Source organism: Schistocerca serialis, chromosome 6 (assembly GCF_023864345.2).
Source record: "Schistocerca serialis cubense isolate TAMUIC-IGC-003099 chromosome 6, iqSchSeri2.2, whole genome shotgun sequence".
In the NCBI taxonomy this organism is placed as follows: Eukaryota; Metazoa; Arthropoda; class Insecta; order Orthoptera; family Acrididae; genus Schistocerca; species Schistocerca serialis.
In genome coordinates this window covers 283,256,412-283,277,045 of record NC_064643.1, presented here as the reverse complement: position 1 = coordinate 283,277,045, position 20,634 = coordinate 283,256,412, and the positions used below count along the sequence as shown (strand labels likewise).

General features: G+C 42.7%; 1 protein-coding gene across 1 annotated transcript in view; it reads left to right on the top strand.

Annotated features, from left to right (window-relative positions):
* Positions 1 to 20,634, top strand: part of LOC126484282 (proteoglycan 4) — a 300,519-nt gene that overhangs the window by 146,988 nt on the left and 132,897 nt on the right. Inside the window, exon 4 of the mRNA XM_050107709.1 lies at positions 8,186 to 8,323. Coding sequence (XP_049963666.1) covers positions 8,186 to 8,323 — 138 coding nt within the window. The remainder of the gene's footprint in view (positions 1 to 8,185; positions 8,324 to 20,634) is intronic.

The following is a 20,634-nucleotide window of genomic DNA, read 5'->3' as shown; positions in this document are numbered from 1 at the left end:
GCAAGTGAAATGTTTACTTACACGGACAGCATCAACCATAGGATAGGTTGCAGTAGAAGGTGTAATTACACATCTAGTACTTGTGCAGCAATGTAAACAGCAGTACATTACTGACCACCCTCCAAGACTGTGTTTCTTACCGTGACTGCAAGCAGGACACCTTTCCCAGCCTTTTACAAACACATCTTCAAGGATGAATCTCTGTTCTCCCGTGTGCGATTCTAAATGTCTAACAGCAGTACTCTTGCGCTGGGATTTGTCATCCAATGCACTCATGACATCATCAGCATTTCCCTCTTAATGTTTGTGCAAGATTGTGAAATGTGGCACTACTGATGATGATCCGTCCCCCGGATGGGAACATTAAGCTCGGCGACTTCCTTGGTGCCAAACAATACAAACCTGCCTCTGTGACATTCCTCCAAATGACGCAGATAAAGCCTTGACGCTTCGTAACAGGTCGGAGGAAGACAATGCCATACCACGTCCGCTACTAACTTGCCATGAACGGCGATGCAGGAATATTCCGTCTGTTCCCCTACACTCATCCCTTAGTATTAGATCACTTTGACTTTTGATGTAGCAGAAAAGAAGAAAATCGAAGCGTTTGCGATGTGGTATTACAGAAGGATGCTGAAAACTGAGTTTCTTCGTTGTATTTGCGAGGAAAGGAATATGTGGTAAACACTGAGTAAAGAGAGGGACACGGGACGCAGCATGTGTCAAGACAGCAAGGAATAACTTACACGATACTAGAGGGAGCTACAGGGGCAAAAACTGTAAGGGAAGCCACATACCGAAATTTATTAAACAAGAAATTGAGAACGTATGTCCTAAAACTACTCTGAGATGAAGGCGCTGTCCCAGGATCACTCCTCGCTCACCGCATCAAACCGGTCAGAAAACTGACGACGAAAAAGAATCTACTGCAACACTTTTTGTAATATTTGCTGAACGGTATTTTATCACATTACTGATCTCTGTTGTGCTCCTTAATGACTCACAACGTGTTTGTTTTCCTTCTTCTAAAACTAAACTCCACCCGAACAGGCCATGAAGGCCCAACGTTACCGACCGGCCTCCGTGTCATCCTCAGCCCACAGGCGTCACTGGATACGGGTATGGAGTGCCATGTGGTCAGCACACCGCTCTCCCGGCCGTATGTCAGTTTACGAGACCGGAGCTTTACTTCTCAATCAAGTAGCTCCTCAGTTTGCCTCGCAGGGGCTGAGTGCACCTCACTTGCCGACAGTGCTCGGCAGACCGGATGGTAACCCATCCAAGAACTAGCCTAGCCCAACAGCAATTAACTTTGGTTATCTGACAGGAACCAGTGTTACCACTGCGGCAAGGCTGTTGGCCTTTCGTTCTTCTACTGACCCTTAATTTTGAAGCACACTGTATCTCGAAGTTACGGGTCAAAAATTTTAAACTTAGGACACGAAAAAAATTGTTGTACGTATCTGGCAAAATAGCATCAAACTGAGGTATCGCAGCGGTCAAGACAACAAGCTTGTATTCGGGGAGTGTGAGACTAAAATCCCTCCTTGGATTTCTAGATTTGGGTTTCCTGCCGCTTACCTATCTCACTTAAGGCGAATCATCCGGTACTGCGTCCTTGGCTGCCGCTTGCTTTAACGTTTCCACTTTGCTTTTGAGCAACGTTTTTCATCTCCCAAGGGAGTGAGTGCACTCGGCATAGGTGTACGCCGTTCCTCCACAGTCTTTATATCTCACATATGGAGCACTGTTCTATCCATCCGTCGTGTTATTCTACCTGTGCGTTTCAGTTTTCAAAGACTCGTTTTCTATTGTGGTGGTAGTGGTTGTAAGTTCGAATATGACCAAACTGCTGAGGTCATCCGTCCCTTCCTATTCTGGTACACTGTTCTAAACCCGAAAGTTAGTTCAAACACTACAGTACTTATCTAGGTGTGGGGTGTTATGTGATGGCATGCCCTTTCCTTTCACTGTCTCATGTAGCCACTTACAGGAGATCTTCAGTTTAACATGGAATCTGAATCACAGGGTGTAATTATTTTTAGCATGCCTTTCGCGCTGCCAACGCAGAATGTCACATTAACTTCAGTATAAAAATGAATGGGCAGTCAGGGTATCGAATCCAGGAGGTTTGAATTTTTGTCTGATGTGCCCAATGACCACTATCATTACTGCATATTTCATTAGCAACACCAGATCTAATCAAAATGGGAAATGAAAGTGATTTCAGTCTATTTAGCGGAACCATTTCTAGTTTCGTCTTGACTATGAGAATGTCTAGCAACTTAAACACTGTTCCAGTTCGCTCGGTCATGATTGCACTCTCTGTCAGATGTTTGCGATGTAGGGGAGACCGGAACAGGTTGTCACAATCTGTGAGCTACAATTTTTGAAGAGGCAGTGTTTACAGTTTTCCTTTCTACCATTAGTGTATTTCATAATTTCATATTTCCCACAAACTTGAGGCCACAGCGATGTTTGACTTATCAGAAAAGAAACTATCTGGGTACGTTTTCGTGACAACCTGCGTCGATTCCGGGTTCATTGTCAAAGTCATTGGGGTTGGTTGTCGCAGGTTACTTAGATTGGAAAAACCTATTTACTGAAAAAGAAGTTCTACTAAGAATACAAAAGTCGAGCAACGATATTAATAAAGCATTGATAGATATTTAGGATAAATGTAGACTCTAAACTAGTAATTTAATTGAATATTTAAAAAATTTCCTGTATTATTGAAGTCATTTTAGAGCGCACTCACAATTTTGTAATGTACAACAGTTATTTGGCCTGTTGGTACGTAACTGATGAAACCACTTCTTATATTCTGTACACTGACTATATTCTTCCTTATCTTTACTGATACAAAGTGGTTTGGGACAAACTAAACAAAAATAATCATCATCCTCTTCGTCACTAATTGAGATTTTTCGTTCTTTCTTGTTTTCACTTCTTTTCTGTTTTTTGTATTCCAGTTATTTTCGTTTATTTCCTGAACAGATATTTTTTTCACTTGCATTTTTAGCTAGCTCTTAAAGCTTTTTTTAACTGGTGAATCTGTTAAAGTTACTGTATTTATTTTTCAGGAGCTATTTCTATCTTTATTTCTTTAGCAAACGTCTTACTACAATATTGCTACTACTTGACTACATTGGAGGGTTTTGCTATGCAAACTTTTCTGGGAACTTGTCCACAAGCTTTTATCTGTCGTTTACACACTTCGCGGGAAATTTGCATCAGTGAATACTTCAAGACTTAATCGATATATTCCTCTGCACGGAAATCCTAAAGAAATATTGGACGGAATCATTGTAAGTCACTGTATGAGGATATGCACGAGAAGCAATTTGTTGCATATCGCATATTGTCACCATGCTCCCTGGTTTGTTAATCATCCACTCCTCCTGAGTTACAGAATTTCTTAAATTGCCCATAGACAGTGTGATCAAGAGACCGGAGCTTATGTGGACAACGTGGACAGGGGAGGGGGGGCGGGAGGGGGGACGGACGATAACATGACGATTCCATTGGATCTAGCAAATCTTAGTCTTCATATGCTAAGATGGGACCCATAATTCTTGCTGAAGTTCGTTTACTGATCAGATAAGCAGTTACAGCTTTACGACTTGATAATTTTTTCCTTTTTTGATTTTCTCACTGTTAGTTACATGAAGTATGGAGTAATATCTCTTCGGTTTGTCTTTTATGATTTCTCACCATCTTTACCTGAGACAAACGAGCTAGAAAATAAATCCCTTGCCAGTGCAGGCTGCCCCGTGTAGCCCCTCCGAAATTTTTGTGACAGCTAACCCCGGAAGAACATTTTCAATAAAGAACCGGGCTGGAAATGTAGACCTTGAACCTAACCTCAATACTGATATCGAACAACAGTGTGCAACTGTTATAAAATACAAACAAAATAGTTGGAATGTAGATTTCGTTTAGTACAGAGTGCTTAATGAGAGTTGTTCAATGAATGAGCGTTTGTAACTACAAAAACACATAAACCTGTTAAATTCAGAAAACTATAACCAGGAACTATAAACTACGTACTCCCTACTCAGAGTATTGTGATCGTGCTGTGGTTTGAGTTATGACCGCCAGGAATCAACAACGACGGAAAACTGAAACTTGTGCCATCCAACTCTTGTGACAACATACCCTGCCTCGGACTCCCTTACAAGATGGTTTTTGTTTCGGAATGATAACCGTTAGTAAAAATAGTTATAAGGAAATGAAAAAAAACTTGTGCACCGGAGTGAAATCTATGAACCTGCGTTCTTAGAACACTACCTGCTTTTGTAGACGAGGTCGGTAACAACCGTCAACACACACGATCTGGAGCTAGTCGATTCGAATCGTGATGACAGGAAATTTTCACCACCGGTACTTCGCGACTAGGGGAGGAAAGCTCATAGTGTGATGTTCCTGGTCACCATACTTTGAGCCGATCTCCTGGATTAAACACCAAACATAGCAACAGTGTCTCATGGAGTGAAGAAGTCTTACAATGTTGATGATGATCCGTCCGCCCGTTTTGGACGTTAAGGTAGTCACGCCCCTTGACGCTAAGCGAGAAGAGTAGGTAAACTATGTGCTAGCAAAAGGAAGGTTCAACACACACACCCACACACACACACACACACACACACACACACAGATACACACACATCTTGAAGTGGAAATGGAAATGAGCGTTTGGCGTCATGGGCCGGGAGGCCCCTCGCGGGGCAGGTCCGGCCGCCATATCGCAGGTCTTATTACATTCGGCGCCACATTGGGCGACCTGCACGCCGGATGGGGATGAAATGATGATGAACACAACACAACACCCAGTCCCTGAGCGGAGAAAATCTCCGACCCAGCCGGGAATCGAACCCGGGCCCAGAGGACGGCAATCCGTCACGCTGACCACTCAGCTACTGGGGCGGACATCTTTTAAACTCAATAGATACATCATTTAAACTCAATAGATACTTAAGACAACCCTCACTCATCACGCGGAGGAAGAAAACTTCTAGTAATAAAAAAAAAAATTTCTGTCTCGATTGCAAAGTAATTTTATAGTTTTTTTTTTTTTGCATCTGTAAAATGATTCGCTACTGTGAACTGCAGTATCGCACTCAGCAGCCAGTATGCTGTTTACGATATTGAAGTTCGCCTTGATGTGCTATTTCCAGTCAAGCATTTTGTATGTGATGACGGTACATAACACATTTACACTGGTCATCCATTAATAAAAAGAGTACGCGATGGAGATATAAAACTGTTCTTTTACTAAACGGTATTGCGATCGCTACATCACAGTGACGATGTCACCATTTGAAGACAATGCTTTCCAGTTTTGCCTCCTTTCTTTCCTAGGATATTCTAGCGCACACTTGCGAAACATCTTATTGCGTCAAGCAAAACTAGCTGCATAACATTTGGCCAAATAGTAAGTACAAACACAATACACACTCCGTAAACATATCTTCAATATTGTACGGTTAAAAATCAGAAGTAAGCATTTTTCATTCAGTTTGTAGTTTTCATGATTATTCTAAGAGCTTATTTCTGAATAAAGAAAGCCATCTGGGTCGCTAAACACATTTATGCACTTTTAACGACGTTTTCGCTATTGGCGTCATCAGATCAAAATTGAAAAAATCAACTGCATACAGTCTCGATCTCGTTTTGAGATTTTTATTCGTCAGCAACCAGTTCCAGCCCTTTCCTCAGACCAGCTTCAGGCTTTTCCCTGTTGCTGTACAGTAATAATACATATTCAGTATAGAAGGATGAATATATGGCTGAACAACGTCTAAAATATGAGCTAGAATAATTAAAAAAGTACGATGTTACACCCGTTATGACTGCTGGTGGCGGCAGACAAAGCGAGATCCTTAGAAATAAGGACGTCACTGCTTAATATACTTATATACTATAAGCTCCGCCCATGGCCTACAGCATTACATCGTCGACAACCAACCAAGTGTGAGGTATGCTACATTGATTGGTATGGTCAAATTTATTAAAAAAATTGATACAGAAATGAAATCGAGAATAATACCAACATAATTAATTTAAACAAAAGAAACAAAATGACAGGCATGTTGTAATCGCTGTTGTATGCCTTGTGGGCATTCGTATATACTCCCTGCAACAGAGACAGGGGTAGGGGGAGGGGGTCTTACAGCTTATAATCTCTACTAAAGCTGCCTCATTCAGCAGTGATATCCTTATTTCTATGGATCTCGCTCCGTCTGCCGCCACCAGCAGCCATAATGCATATAAAATCGTACTTTTTAATTACTGTAGCTTATATTTTAGACGTTTTTTACTGTATTGGAGTAGGAAAAAGCCTGAAGATAGTCTGAGAAAAGGGCCAAAACCGGTTGCTGACGAATAAAAATCTGAAACCGCGATCGAGACTTTTTATTTGATTTTTAGCGTTTTATACCGGTCGCTGTTTTACTCCAATTACAGAATGCTTTCGAAAATTTCATAACTTGGAAGTTGTAAAACAAAGTTCATTGACAGTGACAATAAAATCTGTGCTTAAGCGGGTAATCAACTAATAGGTGCCCGCATCTCGTGGTCGTGCGGTAGCGTTCTCGCTTCCCACGCCCGGGTTCCCGGGTTCGATTGCCGGCGGGGTCAGGGATTTTCTCTACCTCGTGATGGCTGGGTGTTGTGTGCTGTCCTTAGGTTAGTTAGGTTTAAGTAGTTCTAAGTTCTAGGGGACTTATGACCACAGCAGTTGAGTCCCATAGTGCTCAGAGCCAGCCAACTAATAGGTGTGGGTGCTATGCAACTGATTCTTAACTTTCTTTTACAAGTTCTAATTTTTGATCCGATGGTCGCAGCAGCCAAAACGTCATTTTAACCTCCTCAGTCCTCGTGTGCTACACGCAACTTCCATTTTTTTTCTAGCTCAGGAAATTAACTAAATTTCGTGTTTCTGATTGTAGCGTGTGCACTATGTGCTTCCTGTGCATCACTTGTTTGCGTTTCTGCAAGCTCCCACTATGTTTCGGCATCTGATTGAAGAAAGCCGTTTACCGCAATGTTAGCGAGAAATGAATGTAATTTCTGCTTGTTTTGAGAAATTTTAAACTAGAATGTGTTTTTAATACGCTTTAATATGCTAATATACTCCACCCTATCAAATGAGTGATTGTTTATTTCCTCCCAACAATAAGACTATGCATTTTATTCGATGTAGCACTATTGTCCACATTCGGCGACAACCTATACTTTCACATACAAGAGAGACTGCAAGACGGAGAAGAGTCTGAAGAAAGACAGGCATAACGCGATGATAAAGAAGTATTTTCAAAGAGGAAACGCCCTGGAACACCAAAGTCTGTATCAGAACCAACAGCAAGGATGTTCCACGCCATGCATGTACATGATATGATGGGGGTGGCGTGTTGGGGGGGGGGGGGGGGGGGGTGAATGGCATGACGTGGTGAGGAGATGCATCTATGATACGAGAAAGAGTAATTGGCATGAAATGAGGTGACTAGTGAATGTGGAGTCATGGGGGGCGGAAGAGAAGGTCAGGCCATCGAGTGGTGGCCAGACGGTGGACTCGGGTGCCAAGGGAAAGGATTGAAGGATTGGGAGAGTGGCGGGTTTGCTGGTAAAAGGAAGTGGCAGCGGAGAGGATGCGGAATTGAAGGAGCAGCACCTCGGCCAGGATGTGGAGTTCTTGGGTAGGGAAGCTCCACGAGAGCCTATACAGCCACTTCTTAAACCAACGGGAACAGCCCACTTTTCCCCTTTCCCGCTAGAGGGAGACAACGAAGCCTTCAATTGCGACAAAGGCGCCACCGCCAGAAAACGGAGGGCGACTGCTTTACTCTACGCGCTGCGGCGCTCTTTTCAAAGCTACTAACTTTACTACGGCTCATCTAACATTTTCCAAAACGGAATATTCCATGCGTCTAGCTCCAACTGCCATTCTGCGTTCAAAGTTGTTAATTTCCGTCATGCACCGTAATCAAGTCGGAAACCTTTACCTGAGTACAAATGACAACTCCACCGATGAGCTGCCCTTTTATACCTTGTGCACTCGATACTACCGACATCTGCATGACTGCGTATCGCTATCACATGACATCTTGTCAACTCAGTCTGTTATGATGTTCTCGAACAAGTTACCATGCTGTGAGATGGTGTAACGTGGTGCGGTCTGTTGCAGCTGCTGCTCCACCACGTGGTCCCCGGGGCCTTCCCTCTGGAGTCGCTGCAGGACGAGATGACGGGCGTCAGTCTGGCCGGCACGCAGCTGCGGGTCAACACCTACACCACCCAGGACGAGCAGTGGAACGACGCAAAGGTAAGGCGCGCCCGCTTACTATGCGATTTTGTTTTCGTTCCTCACAAGCGCCAACAAATTAAATTGCTTGACTCTGGAGTATCGTCTCAACTGGGGGGGGGGGGGGGGGGGGGGGGGGGACTGGATTCGTGATTTGCTTACAACAGGGCCGGCCAAACGCTGCACAGTGTGCAGACGTGCGGAAGCGCTGCACATGTGCGCACGTGTGCGACAGCGAGTGACAGCGACATCTGTTATTAGACATGTGTCCTAAATGAACGGCGGCGGCTCCTCTTCCCTGTTTATGTGGTACAAGCAAGAGCGCATCATACCCAGTCTCGTTTACCCCTGGTGACCGTAACTTTAACAGAGAAGTACTGAGAAATGGCAGGTACTGTGAAAAAGCAAAGAACGGAAGATCTATGTTCTCAGTCGTTTCGATCAAGCATCAGTGATGAAAATCTCCCGCAACTGCTTGCGTTTGTCAATGAGCCGTGCTTTTGTGTCCGATATTAACTATATAATTTCTCATGACCAGTGATAAACGTCTTTGGATTTATTCCTTTCATAATTAAAAAATTGATGAAAGATATAGCAATAATGGTACAGGTTCTAACATTCTGCGTGGTGTCTGTTTATTCTAAGTCGTGTCTCCCTACCACTTTCGCGCAACGACGCTCTGAGCGTGTTTTTTAGGGAATTGACAAGTTTGCTGGTAAGGAGACGCCAGACCACACATGACATGTAAAGTTCAGAAGAGTTCAGTGAGACTAGCGATGATATAATAACCAAATACTTAATGATTTCAGCGTCAGCTCCACTGCACTCCCTGTAAAAGAATCTTAATACTAACTAAATTTAGTGGAAGGGGTTCAAGGCTTTCCTATGTTTAGTTAGCTGGTAAAACAACCTCGGAAAAGCAGTTAAGTTTACCATTAGAAATTTTATTCTACTCACAAAACATTGTTTTTTTAAATTGCACTATTGATAAAAGGAAATATTTTAATACAGGATGATAAAAACCAACTGCGTTCAACAAAAATGTGAACGAATATTCCCTGAATGGGTTTCCAAGTTCTACAATGGATCGAAGGATGACCTATGCCATATCACATCTATAATCTAGGTTTAAATTAAGTTTCACATAAGAGAAAACTATCAAAATTGTCTACAGTGACCCTCAATTATCTTTAATTAGTTATCTAACTTGTCGTAAATTACAGTGGCTGATGTGGCTTCTCAATAATTATATAACAGAAAAATCATCGCATTTCAGATTTTAACTTCAAGTGGCAAATGTGAACACCATGAGCTTTAATTGACGATCGACGTAAAAAGGGGATGTAACAGATGAGACTTCTCCAGTTCTGAGTGAAGCCTTATGCGCTCAAAAATGTGGCATCGCGTGCGTTCATTACGTTGTCGGTGTTCGTCAGGGGGCGGCGGCCGGCGCAGCTCCGCTCACCTCGCCGTCTCGGAAGAAACTCCCTCCTAACTTCTCCTTACTACAATTTACCAAAGTTGGTTAAAAACAAACTATATGGCTGTGTTTTCATCTGATCAGTCAGGGTCTCAATGTTAACCTTAAGCTCCGCCTACAAAAATGCTGTCTATCCAATGAGAAACGTTATACTTTTCGTGGTGGGGCAATGTTTTTAACGTTTGCAACGTAACAGAGACGCGAAAAAGTCTCACGCTAAAACTTGCAGCTGGTGTGGCTCTTTTAGTGTTATTGTAAGATCTATACTGTTCTTCTGGAGGGCTCTCTCTTTTAACATGGGCTGGCGGGTGGTCCTGGCGGCTGGCTGGCGACGTGGGTGTCCGTCCCTTATTGTAGGGCCTTCTAGCTTAACACGGTTCTGCTCTCGGCTTCTGTTCTCGTTTCTCCCCTCAGAACTGCGTCTGTTTCACGGTGGGAAGTTATCACATGCATTTAGGCGTTCTTGTGTTAGTCAGTGGTATTCCATTTGCTCACTCGTCGATCGTATTACTTTGCTTAATTTAATGTCACGATTTATTCGCAGCTATGTGACATACTGCTGGATTTGCTTATCATGTCAGGGTTTTCATGGAAGGTGTTGGATTTGCCTGACACCTTACAAGGTCATCATCGAGAGGTCTGTTCAGAGGTCAGTGAGACAGAAATTATGTGGGTGTAACTGAGGGCACCGAGAATTAGTTATAGGAAACCTTGCATTGGTTTAATGTTATTTGAAATCATGACTAAGGTTCGTTGGAAGTCGCTAAGTGCTCTCTTTCTTAAATACTAAATCAAAAACATTACGCGTATTTACGTGCCGTCAGTCAAGCTGCCTTAATAAAAACCCACGGTTGTTAACTGTATTACTTGTCTTACTGGGTTAAAAGTAGACGTCTCAGTGAGTAGACTGTGACAGTATTATAAATGTTTAATACGCGAAATACCTTCCCATGGATGGCTTGGAAGCTGTGGAAAGAACACTAGAATGCGCCGGTACAGAGTATCTCAGCAAGTGGGTAAAGCGACATCTGTGCGTAGAAACATGCACTACATGAACGTCGGCGGCTGCGGCGTGCACGCTGTGACCCGGAAGTTGCACATGTGCAGGAGCTCCGCAAGCGTGCAGAGTTTCTGGCCGGCCCTGGTTTACAGGAAGGCCATAGTTCGTAGTCATCTAGCGTCGCAGAAGTGATACATGGGTTTCCCAGAGGAAGTGTTATATGCCAACTGCTCTTCTTCAAACGCGTACGTCTCATATGTACCAGCGATGGCGAGGCATGACAGAATCTCTGACCAGAGAGTTGTTTATCGTTGCTAGTCTGCGCTTGACCGCGCGTGAGTGCAGTTGTTGTACGTAGCGAATCGCGAGAGCATGTAGTTCAGTTCCGAGTTGGACGCTGTTGCGTGTTGGACTCAGTTGCGAGTCGGTGTTGTGTGTGAGGAGTCGGCGGGCGTCGACATGGGTCTCTGGTCAAGGTTCGGGACGAGGTATATTGTTAAATAAGGTAATGAAGCAGCATTGCGCTCAGTCAATAACATCTGTTAATTGTAATTAATTTGTTCAAGAAATGCCCCAATAATAATTTTGTTTTCAAAGCAATCGTTTTTAAGAAAAGAATCATTCCAATTGAAACAATATTTCCTATGCTTTTCCTTCGCAGAATCAATTTATCAGATTGATTATTGCACAGGGCCTAATGTCAGCGATGCTGCCCTTCAATTTATCAGATTAATTATTGCACAGGGCCTAAGGTCAGCGCAGCTGCCCTTGTAAAATTTATCAGGTTGATCTTAACGTTAATTTTGTGGGGACTTAACAGTTTTGCACATTTTTATTATCATTGAGTTTTATTACTGTGGGAAGCTAACATTTGGCATTATTTGCAATTCTATTCAATCCTTTTCGCTTTAATATTTTTAACGGGAGGTTACACTTAGCACGATGTCCATTAACATTTAATTAATTATTTTCTTTCATTTTTGTGGGAAGGTTACACTTGGCTCTATTCTCATTAACATTTAATTTTTGTCATATACAAAATTCCACGGGGAGGTTACATTCTTAATCTACAGAAACGATTAAGGTGAAAATATGACGTACCCTCTTAAATTCTTTGTTAGTGATGCTGTCGTTTATTGTCGACTAAGGTGAAAAGTTCAACGCGAATTGTTAAATGATTTTGACAAGATTATCCATAGGTGCAAACATAGAAACTGACCCCACACAAAAGTAATACTAGTGTGAAGTCCATCCTCATGAGTACTAAAGAGAGCCCGTTAAATTTCGGTTACACAATAATTCAGACAAGTTTAAATTCAACTGAATACCGATTATTATACTTATTAATAACTTAAGTTGAAGCTACCAAACATAAAATGTGGGGAAAGCGACTGTGGTTTTTTGGCAGAAGATTTAGAAGATATGACAAATGTATTAAAGAGACAGCGTACGCAAGGTTTGTAGGCCCTCTTTTGGAGTACTCTGCGCGCTGTGGGATTCTTACCAGATAAGATTGTCGGAGGGTATCGAAAAACTCAAAGAAGGACGGCTTGTTTTATATTATCGTGATACAAAGGAAAGAGTACCAGAGACATGATGCACGACTTGGCTGGTTTTCCTTAAAACAAAGGGGTTTTTCGTTACGAATAGAACTTCTCACGAAATTTCAATCACAAACCTTCCATTGTGAATGCCGAAGTATTTCTTCGACTCCCACCTACATACGGAGAAATGGCTATCGTAATATAATAGGATAAATCCGCGCTTTCACTGTAAGATTCAGGCGTTCACTAGTCGCACGTGTTATTCGAGAGTGAAACGGTTGACAAATAGTCTGAAAGTAGTTCTATGAACCCTCTGCCTAACACTTAAGTGTGAATAACAGAGGAGTCGTGTAGGTGTAAATATGTGGGTAGGCTTGAAAAATTATTTATTACTGGATTAGATTAAGATATTTATCGATATGCAATCAGAAAATGATGAGATTTCCTATTAGAACTGAGAGCCTTCTATTGTAAACTGCGAACGAGGAATACATTTTATGATCACTTGCACTGGTAGAGACGCAGAGACCTGTGGAACAAACTGGTGCTTCATGTGATCGATGACAGCAGACTTCACGATGCGAACAGCTATCCAGAAGCAAAGTCCAAAGCGCAGCGAAAGTCGCTGTAAGCGTGCGCAAGCATCCCAGGGTCCAATCCGAATCTAAAATTGTAAACACAGGCAAAGTCAGTTAATCTATTATCGAAGGCGTGTACCGAAGACTTCAAGGAAAACAGAGACTTGCCGCATGACTATTTATGGGTCTCTCTCATAACTGGACGGGACCACGTGACATGTCCCTGGCGGCAGCGTCCTCTGCCGCAGAAGTCCTTTTGAGCATATCGGTGATCAGGCTGGGTGGATGGAGGATGCGAATCACTGTCTTGGGTGCTAAGGAGATTTTTCTACACTGCAATATGGCTTCTCATTATGAGAGAGAGAGAGAGAGAGAGAGAGAGAGAGAGAGAGAGAGAGAGAGAGAGAGAAAGAGAGAGAGAAACTAATTCCTAATTTTCCTTCCTAATTTATTAATCAAACAGTTCCCGTACTTCTAGAACTTCATATATTGTGAGATTTCTTCATATAACACCAAAACTCATCAAAATAGGTGTTACTTCACACTCTTGTTTGCCGAGCCGTTCTAGGCGCTTCAGTCAGTCAGGTCGCAGGTTCGAATGCCTCGGGCATGGATGTGTGTGATGTCCTTAGGTTAGTTAGGTTTAAGTAGTTCTAAGTCTAGGGGACTTATGACCTCAGCTGTTAAGTCCCATAGTGCTCAGAGCCATTTGAACCATTTTTGAACACTCTTGTTTAAGACTTCCACCGACGGATCACGTTCACACGCACTATGTCGCAAGACTCACCTACTAAAGTCCGACACACTGATGGGTACTCAAAACCTGCACTTGCTCATCCTGATAATCTTTCTGTACTAAAAGAATAATGTCAGCGATAGTAATGAATAACTTAATTTCTAAATTCAGAAACATGTATCACTTTGTAGTACAACTTCTCCCAAAAGAGTTCCCCTCCTACATCACAGAGGATCACTCCCAAGGTTGACGCACTTCAAGCGACTTTCAAAATTGTTTAGGTACTGACCACGGAGGTACATAATGGTTGGCTTTTGTTCAAATGCAGGTGTTCTCGTTGGTCATCCCCATTCTCCCGCAAATAGCACTTCCCTGGTAAGTGACAGATATTACAGGGTGAGCGTTCAACTGTGGAATTTTTACAATTAGATATATTGTAGTTTTATTGTTCTAAATGTTATGACAAATGCTAGCAATAGCTTGTTGTGTAGCTAATGAATAACTTAATTTCTGAATTCAGAAACATGTATCACTTTGGAGCACAACTTATAATTTAGGCGATATGTTTCATAATTTTCGGAATTATTTCGCCCCTGTTGGATAAGCTCTACTGTTTGCTAACATTCTCTCTGAATAAACTGATTATAATATCGATATGAGTCAGTAGATTTTAAAGTGAATATGAATTCAGTTTTGTGTTAAACATTACGGAACATATGTTAACTGTACTGTAAGAGTCAACAACAATAAGAAGAAATAGTAACAGGTGGACATACAGCCCCTTTTTCTTTTCCTCTCCCCCCCCTTTCCCCCCTCATCGGTCCGGGTTCTCCCCCCCCCCCCCCTCCCCGCCACCTGCCTTCGTGTCTCCTCTATGGTGCAGTTTTTAAGTGAGTGTTTAGTGTTGTGCGTCCCCTTCCACTGTTGCGAAAAGACACCATACTGTCGCTAGGCGTGTTTTTGAACTCTTGCGAACACAAACAAGACTGTCGCTGTGTTTTTTTTCTTTTTTAATTGTACCTCTCTAATTGCTATGTATTTTACTCAGCATCACCAACCCTTTATTTTTTTTATTTTCACTTCGCAATTTTTCACCATGTCACAGTTTTAACCAGTCACCGTTTTATCACCTGTTTTTATTGTTTTATTATCTACTCATTATGTTTTTGACTCCTATAGGCTGCAGAGCGGCATGTTGAAATTCAATAAAGAAAAAAAAAGTGGACATGCTGGAAGACTAAATGTTACAAATCTTGACGACACAGAAACGTTTTGATGTCAGGGAAGCAGAATAAACATGATAGGAACAAGTAAGGCATAAATGCAAGGACGAGACGAAACTGGCATTTATAACAAGGAGTAGCAGATAATCTCAAAAAGTAAACATCGTCCCTAGTTTTTAATGTAGCAAATGAGTCTGAAATCCGGACAGATACTCGTAAAACGAACTATCATTCGCCCAAAGCATCAGAAAGTACGTGCCGAGGATGTCGATATACTCGTAATCAGCTCCTTATTAACTTAAACACAGAAGGCAACAACTGAGTTTTCGTTTTACGGTATTTCGATGGTAAGATTACGACTCTGCTATTGTAAGCAGGATGTATTATACTGCACTCAGATTTTATATGTTGACATTGAGAGGATACGGGATATTACTTTAATTACTTCGTATTGGAAAAGTCACCGGCATTTTTGTGAATGGGAATTGTGCAAGTAACATCTTTAAAAACAGCATACCATGCCATTCTTCTGTTATTACACGCCAGCCGCTTGGAGCGCTAGCATCGCTTCAACGGTCATGAGGTTGTATATTTTTATACTTTTTATTTTTTGCTCTGTAGTGTTTCGCGACTGTTCCTCATGTGCTGTAGTGCTGTACTGTAAACTACTCGGTTGCATCAGTTTTTTGGAGATGTTCCCACATTTTCACGCGCGAAGAACACACGTCTCATTACTGACCAGCACTACTGTGCTTTAGTGGCCAGTTTCGCGCTTATTTTCACTTCGCGCCCTAATTACCAGTAACAAAGACCTGGTCAGTGAGAGACAAGAACGAATTACTCCTCTTATCGCAGACCGGAGCTCCAGTCCACGCACGCCACAGAAGTAATTGAATCAACGGCTTTCTCCCTAAGTTAGCCGGACGCCTTTGCTAGAAAGTGTGGTAAGCGGTGCGGGCATCCATTAAAGAGCACTAGGGATACGGGGAGCCGTAAATTTTGGTGGTGAACTCATTACGTGGCGCTGAGTAGACAGCGGGAAGACGCATCATGGGCGGAAGAGGTGGGGCTCACTGCTGCAGCGCTAACGACTGCGGGGCTACTTACGAATTCACGTGCCAGTCTGTGTGCTGCAAGCGGGCAGACGGCTTCCAGCACAAACGACCAAACATTTTACAGCCCATTAACACAGGCCAAATAAATGAATGCAATGAAAATAAGCAGAGAAAGCGTCGTTGATAGTAAGTAGCCTGACCCATTGCTCAGGAGAAAGTACTGTAAACGAGAGTGCCGCAGAGTAGGTATCGACGCAGTGCTCAAGGAAACCCACCCACCTCACTTCTTCACAGAACAAGAGTTGGACACTATATCCGTATGGTGGAATATACACTACTGGCCATTAAAATTACTACACCACGAAGATGACGTCCTGCAGACGCGAAATTTAACCGATAGGAAGAAGATATGCAAATGATTAGCTTTTCAGAGCATTCACACAAGGTTGGCGCCGTTGGCGACACCTACAACGTGCTGACATCAGGAGAGTTTCCAACCGATTTCTCATACACAGACAGCAGTTGACCGGCGTTGCCTGGTGAAACGTTGTTGTGATGCCTCGTGTAAGGAGCAGAAAAGCATACAATCACGTTTCCGACTTTGATAAAGGTCGGATTGTAGCCTATCGCGATTACGGTTTATCGTATCGCGACATTGCTGCTCGCGTTGGTCGAGATCTGATGACTGTTAGCAGAATATGGAACCGGTGGGTTCAGGAGGGTAATACGGAACGCCGTGCTGGATCCCAACGGCCTCGTATCACTAGCAGTCGAGACGACAGCCATCTTATCCGCATGGCTGTAACGGATCGTGCAGCCACGTCTCGATCCCTGACTCAACACATGGGGACGTTTGCAAGACAAAAAAATGGTTCAAATGGCTCTGAGCACTATGGGACTCAACTGCTGAGGTCATTAGTCCCCTAGAACTTAGAACTAGTTAAACCTAACTAACCTAAGGACATCACAAACATCCATGCCCGATGCAGGATTCGAACCTGCGACCGTAGCGGTCTTGCGGTTCCAGACTGCAGCGCCTTTAACCGCACGGCCACTTCGGCCGGCCTTTGCAAGACAACAACCATCTGCACGAACAGTTGACGACGTTTGCAGCAGCAGAGACTATCAGCTCGGAGACCATGGCTGCGTTTACCCTTGACGCTGCATCACAGACAGGAGCGTCTGCAATGGTGTACTCAACGACGAAGCTGCGTGCACGAATGGCAAAACGTCATTTTTTTCGGATGAATCCAGGTTCTGTTTAAAGCATCATGATGGTCGCATCCACGTTTGGCGACATCGCGGTGAACGCACATTGGAAGCATGTATTCGTCATCGCCATACTGGCGTATCACCCGGCGTGATGGTATGGGGTGCCATTGGTTACACGTCTCGGTCACCTCTTGTTCGCATTGACGGCGCTTTGAACAGTGGACGTTACATTTCAGATGTGTTACGACCCGTGGCTCTACCCTTCATTCGATCCCTGCGAAACCCTACATTTCAGCAGGATAACGCATGACCGCATGTTGCAGCTCCTGTACGTGCCTTTCTAGATATAGAAAATGTTCGACTGCTGCCCTGGCCAGCACATTCTCCAGATCTCTCACCAATTGAAAACGCTTGGTCAATGGTGGCCGAGCAACTAGCTCGTCACAATACGCCAGTCACTACTCTTGATGAACTGTGGTATCATGTTGAAGCTGCATGGGCAGCTGTACCTGCACACGCCATCCAAGCTCTGTTTGACTCAATGCCCAGGCGTTTCAAGGTCGTTATTACGGCCAGAGGTGGTTGTTCTGGGTACTGATTTCTCAGGATCTATGCACCCAAATTGCGTGAAAATGTAATCACATGTCACTTCTAGTATAATATATTTGTCCAATGAATACCCGTTTATCATCTGCATTTCTTCTTGGTGTAGCAATTTTAAAGGTCAGTAGTGTATGTAAGCTGTCTTTAAATCTGGAGAAATGCAAGATAAGGCCAATAAAAACGACAAACAAAATCTCATAGTGTACGGTTACAACATTAGTGAAAGGCTGTGGAGCTCATCAGATCGTTTAAATACACTACCTGACGAAAACTGAAGCATTCAGATCGGGAGGAGAGAACAAAATTGACACTTCCGGGTTGAGAGGCTGTGTGATGTTATTTCAGTGAATATAAAATCGAGTCAAATGTACAAACAACTTGTTAATGTTAGCCTCCTTATCATTATGGTGTTGCATCCCCTCTGGCCTTGATGCATGCATTGATTCGGTTGTGAATGATGTCGTTGTACCCTTTCCTGAAGCAACTGCTGTATCTGATCCTTGCTGGGTACTGGCAAATGGATGGATTGTCCGAGCTAGTCCCACACATAGTCTATAGGAGAAACATCTGGCATCAAGTGCCATGTGTGGACGAGAATTGTCCTGTTGGAAAAAGGCACCACAATACTGTCGGATGGGAGGTAACACATAAGGACGCAGGATATCCACGATGTACCGTTGTGCCATCACAGTCCCCTCTATCATTACCCCGTTAGCACTGAGGCTCCCGTCTTATTGGATACATTCAATGTACACTGGGCTCTGACGAGTTCCAATAAGTTTACGAATTTTGGATTTACGAGCAGGCTGAGAAACAAAAAACATTATAATTAATTTGGTATTAGGAGCAAATACAAGATACAATTCGTCAGTAGATATTAAATAACTTGTGTAACTTTGAATCTAATAACATAGACAGAGAGAGAGAGAGAGAGAGAGGGGGGCGGGGGAGAGGTAAGGAGCTAGGGAGGTGAACAGCTCCCTGTTTAAGTTACCCTAGTGGATTACTTCAAGACAATAAAAATGCAGTTCATAATGAAAAGAAGCTACTAGTGAGAAGGGCTTACAGTTATCTCTTTTGCCAAGTTATTCCAAGGAATTACATGTCAAATGGAGAGCAATTCGAGAAACGTAAGTAAATTTTAATCATCTAGTTTTTTCAGACGTAGTAACATTATGTTTGTGACAAAAAATTTCGGGGAATTACAGTTTGTCCATGATTATATGCCACACATACACAGCGTTTAGGATCGCTTTACAATAGTAGATCTACAGTGTACATATGCACATACTTCAGCCTAAAATTGAACAACACAGTGTTAATGATTCTGACTGTACACTTGCGAACAAACGTTGGTATGGTCAGAATTTAAGTTACGTCCTTTATATGGGAAGATTCTCTAATATTTTCTCACCTCTTTCTGCGTGATTATAGTTGCGTCCTTGTGCTTCGTATCCTCGTAAATTTTCCTTCAATTAGCATGAAGACTATTCGCTGCCACTCAGAGTTTACTGTTACCACTTGATTCCGGCAACTGCTCACTAAAGAAAATTCATTCTTGCCGGATTCAGCTAACGTAAAAACCGTGAATCTGGTATTTCCATTAGCAAATCCAGAGCAACCGTGGTCAAAATGTCGGTTTTATTCATGTAGTGGCTTATTTTAAAACACGACGTGGCTCTACAACCAGAAAACTTTCAGTTAACAAATGGTTCAAATGGCTCTGAACACTATGAGACTTTTGAGGTCACCAGTCCCCTAGAACTTAGAAGTACTTAAACCTAAATAACCTAAGGACATCACACACATCCATGCCCGAGGCAGGATTCGAACCTGCGACCGTAGCGGTCGCGCGGTTCCAGACTGTAGCGTCTAGAACCGCTCGGCCATCCCGGCCTGCTTCAGTTAACAGTGCGGAGGTTGGTCTTCAATGTACTCTCTATCTATCCGCTCTCTCCTCTGCTTTAACGCTAGAAATTTATTACACTCTTAATGTTGCCGCTCTTGCTTTTAATTTCACGAAAGGGTATTCTGACTTTTCTGTATGCTCAGTCAGTCCTTCCGACAAACTTTTTTTTACTATTTCTCCCTGTTTCTCCTGCAGCCATTTGCCTTCGCATCCCTGCATTTCCTATTTATCTCATTCCTAAGTGATTTGTGTTGCTGTATTCCTGTCTTCCCTAAAACATTTGTACTTCCTTCTTTCGTCAATTAATTGAAGAATTTGTGTTACCCAAGGTTTCTTCACAGTTACGTTCCTAATACTTATGTTTGTCTTTCCATCTGTGATTGTTTTTTTAAAGACATCTTCAACTCAGTTGCCTCTTCTGCTATTCCTTAACGCAAAATTCACATTCTTAACGAACTTCAAACGAATCTCATCCTTGCTCAATGCTTCAGTATCCCGTTTCCTTCCACACTGACTCTTCCGTACGATTATCTTAAACTTCAGACTACTCTTCATCAATACTAAATTGTTATCTAAGTCTATGTCTATTCCTGGGTACGCCTTACAACACAACATCCTACTTCGGAATCTCTATCTGACTATGATGTAATCCAGCCGTAATCTTCCCGTGTCTCCGAGCCTTTTCGACATATACCTCCTCTTCTTGTGATTCTTGAACAATGTGTTCGCTACCACAGTCTGAAATTTGTTACACATCACAATATTAGACTTTCTCCTTTCTCATTGCTTCTACCAAGACCGTATTTGCGATAAACATTTCTCCTAGTCCTTCCCCTACTATAGCATTCCAATATCCAATAATTATTAGATTTTCATCTCCTACTATGAGCTGAATTAACCGCTCGGTATCCTCATAGTTATACTTTCTCTATATATTCATCTTCTGCTTGTGATGTTGCCATGTATACCTGAACTATTGTTGTTGGCGTTGG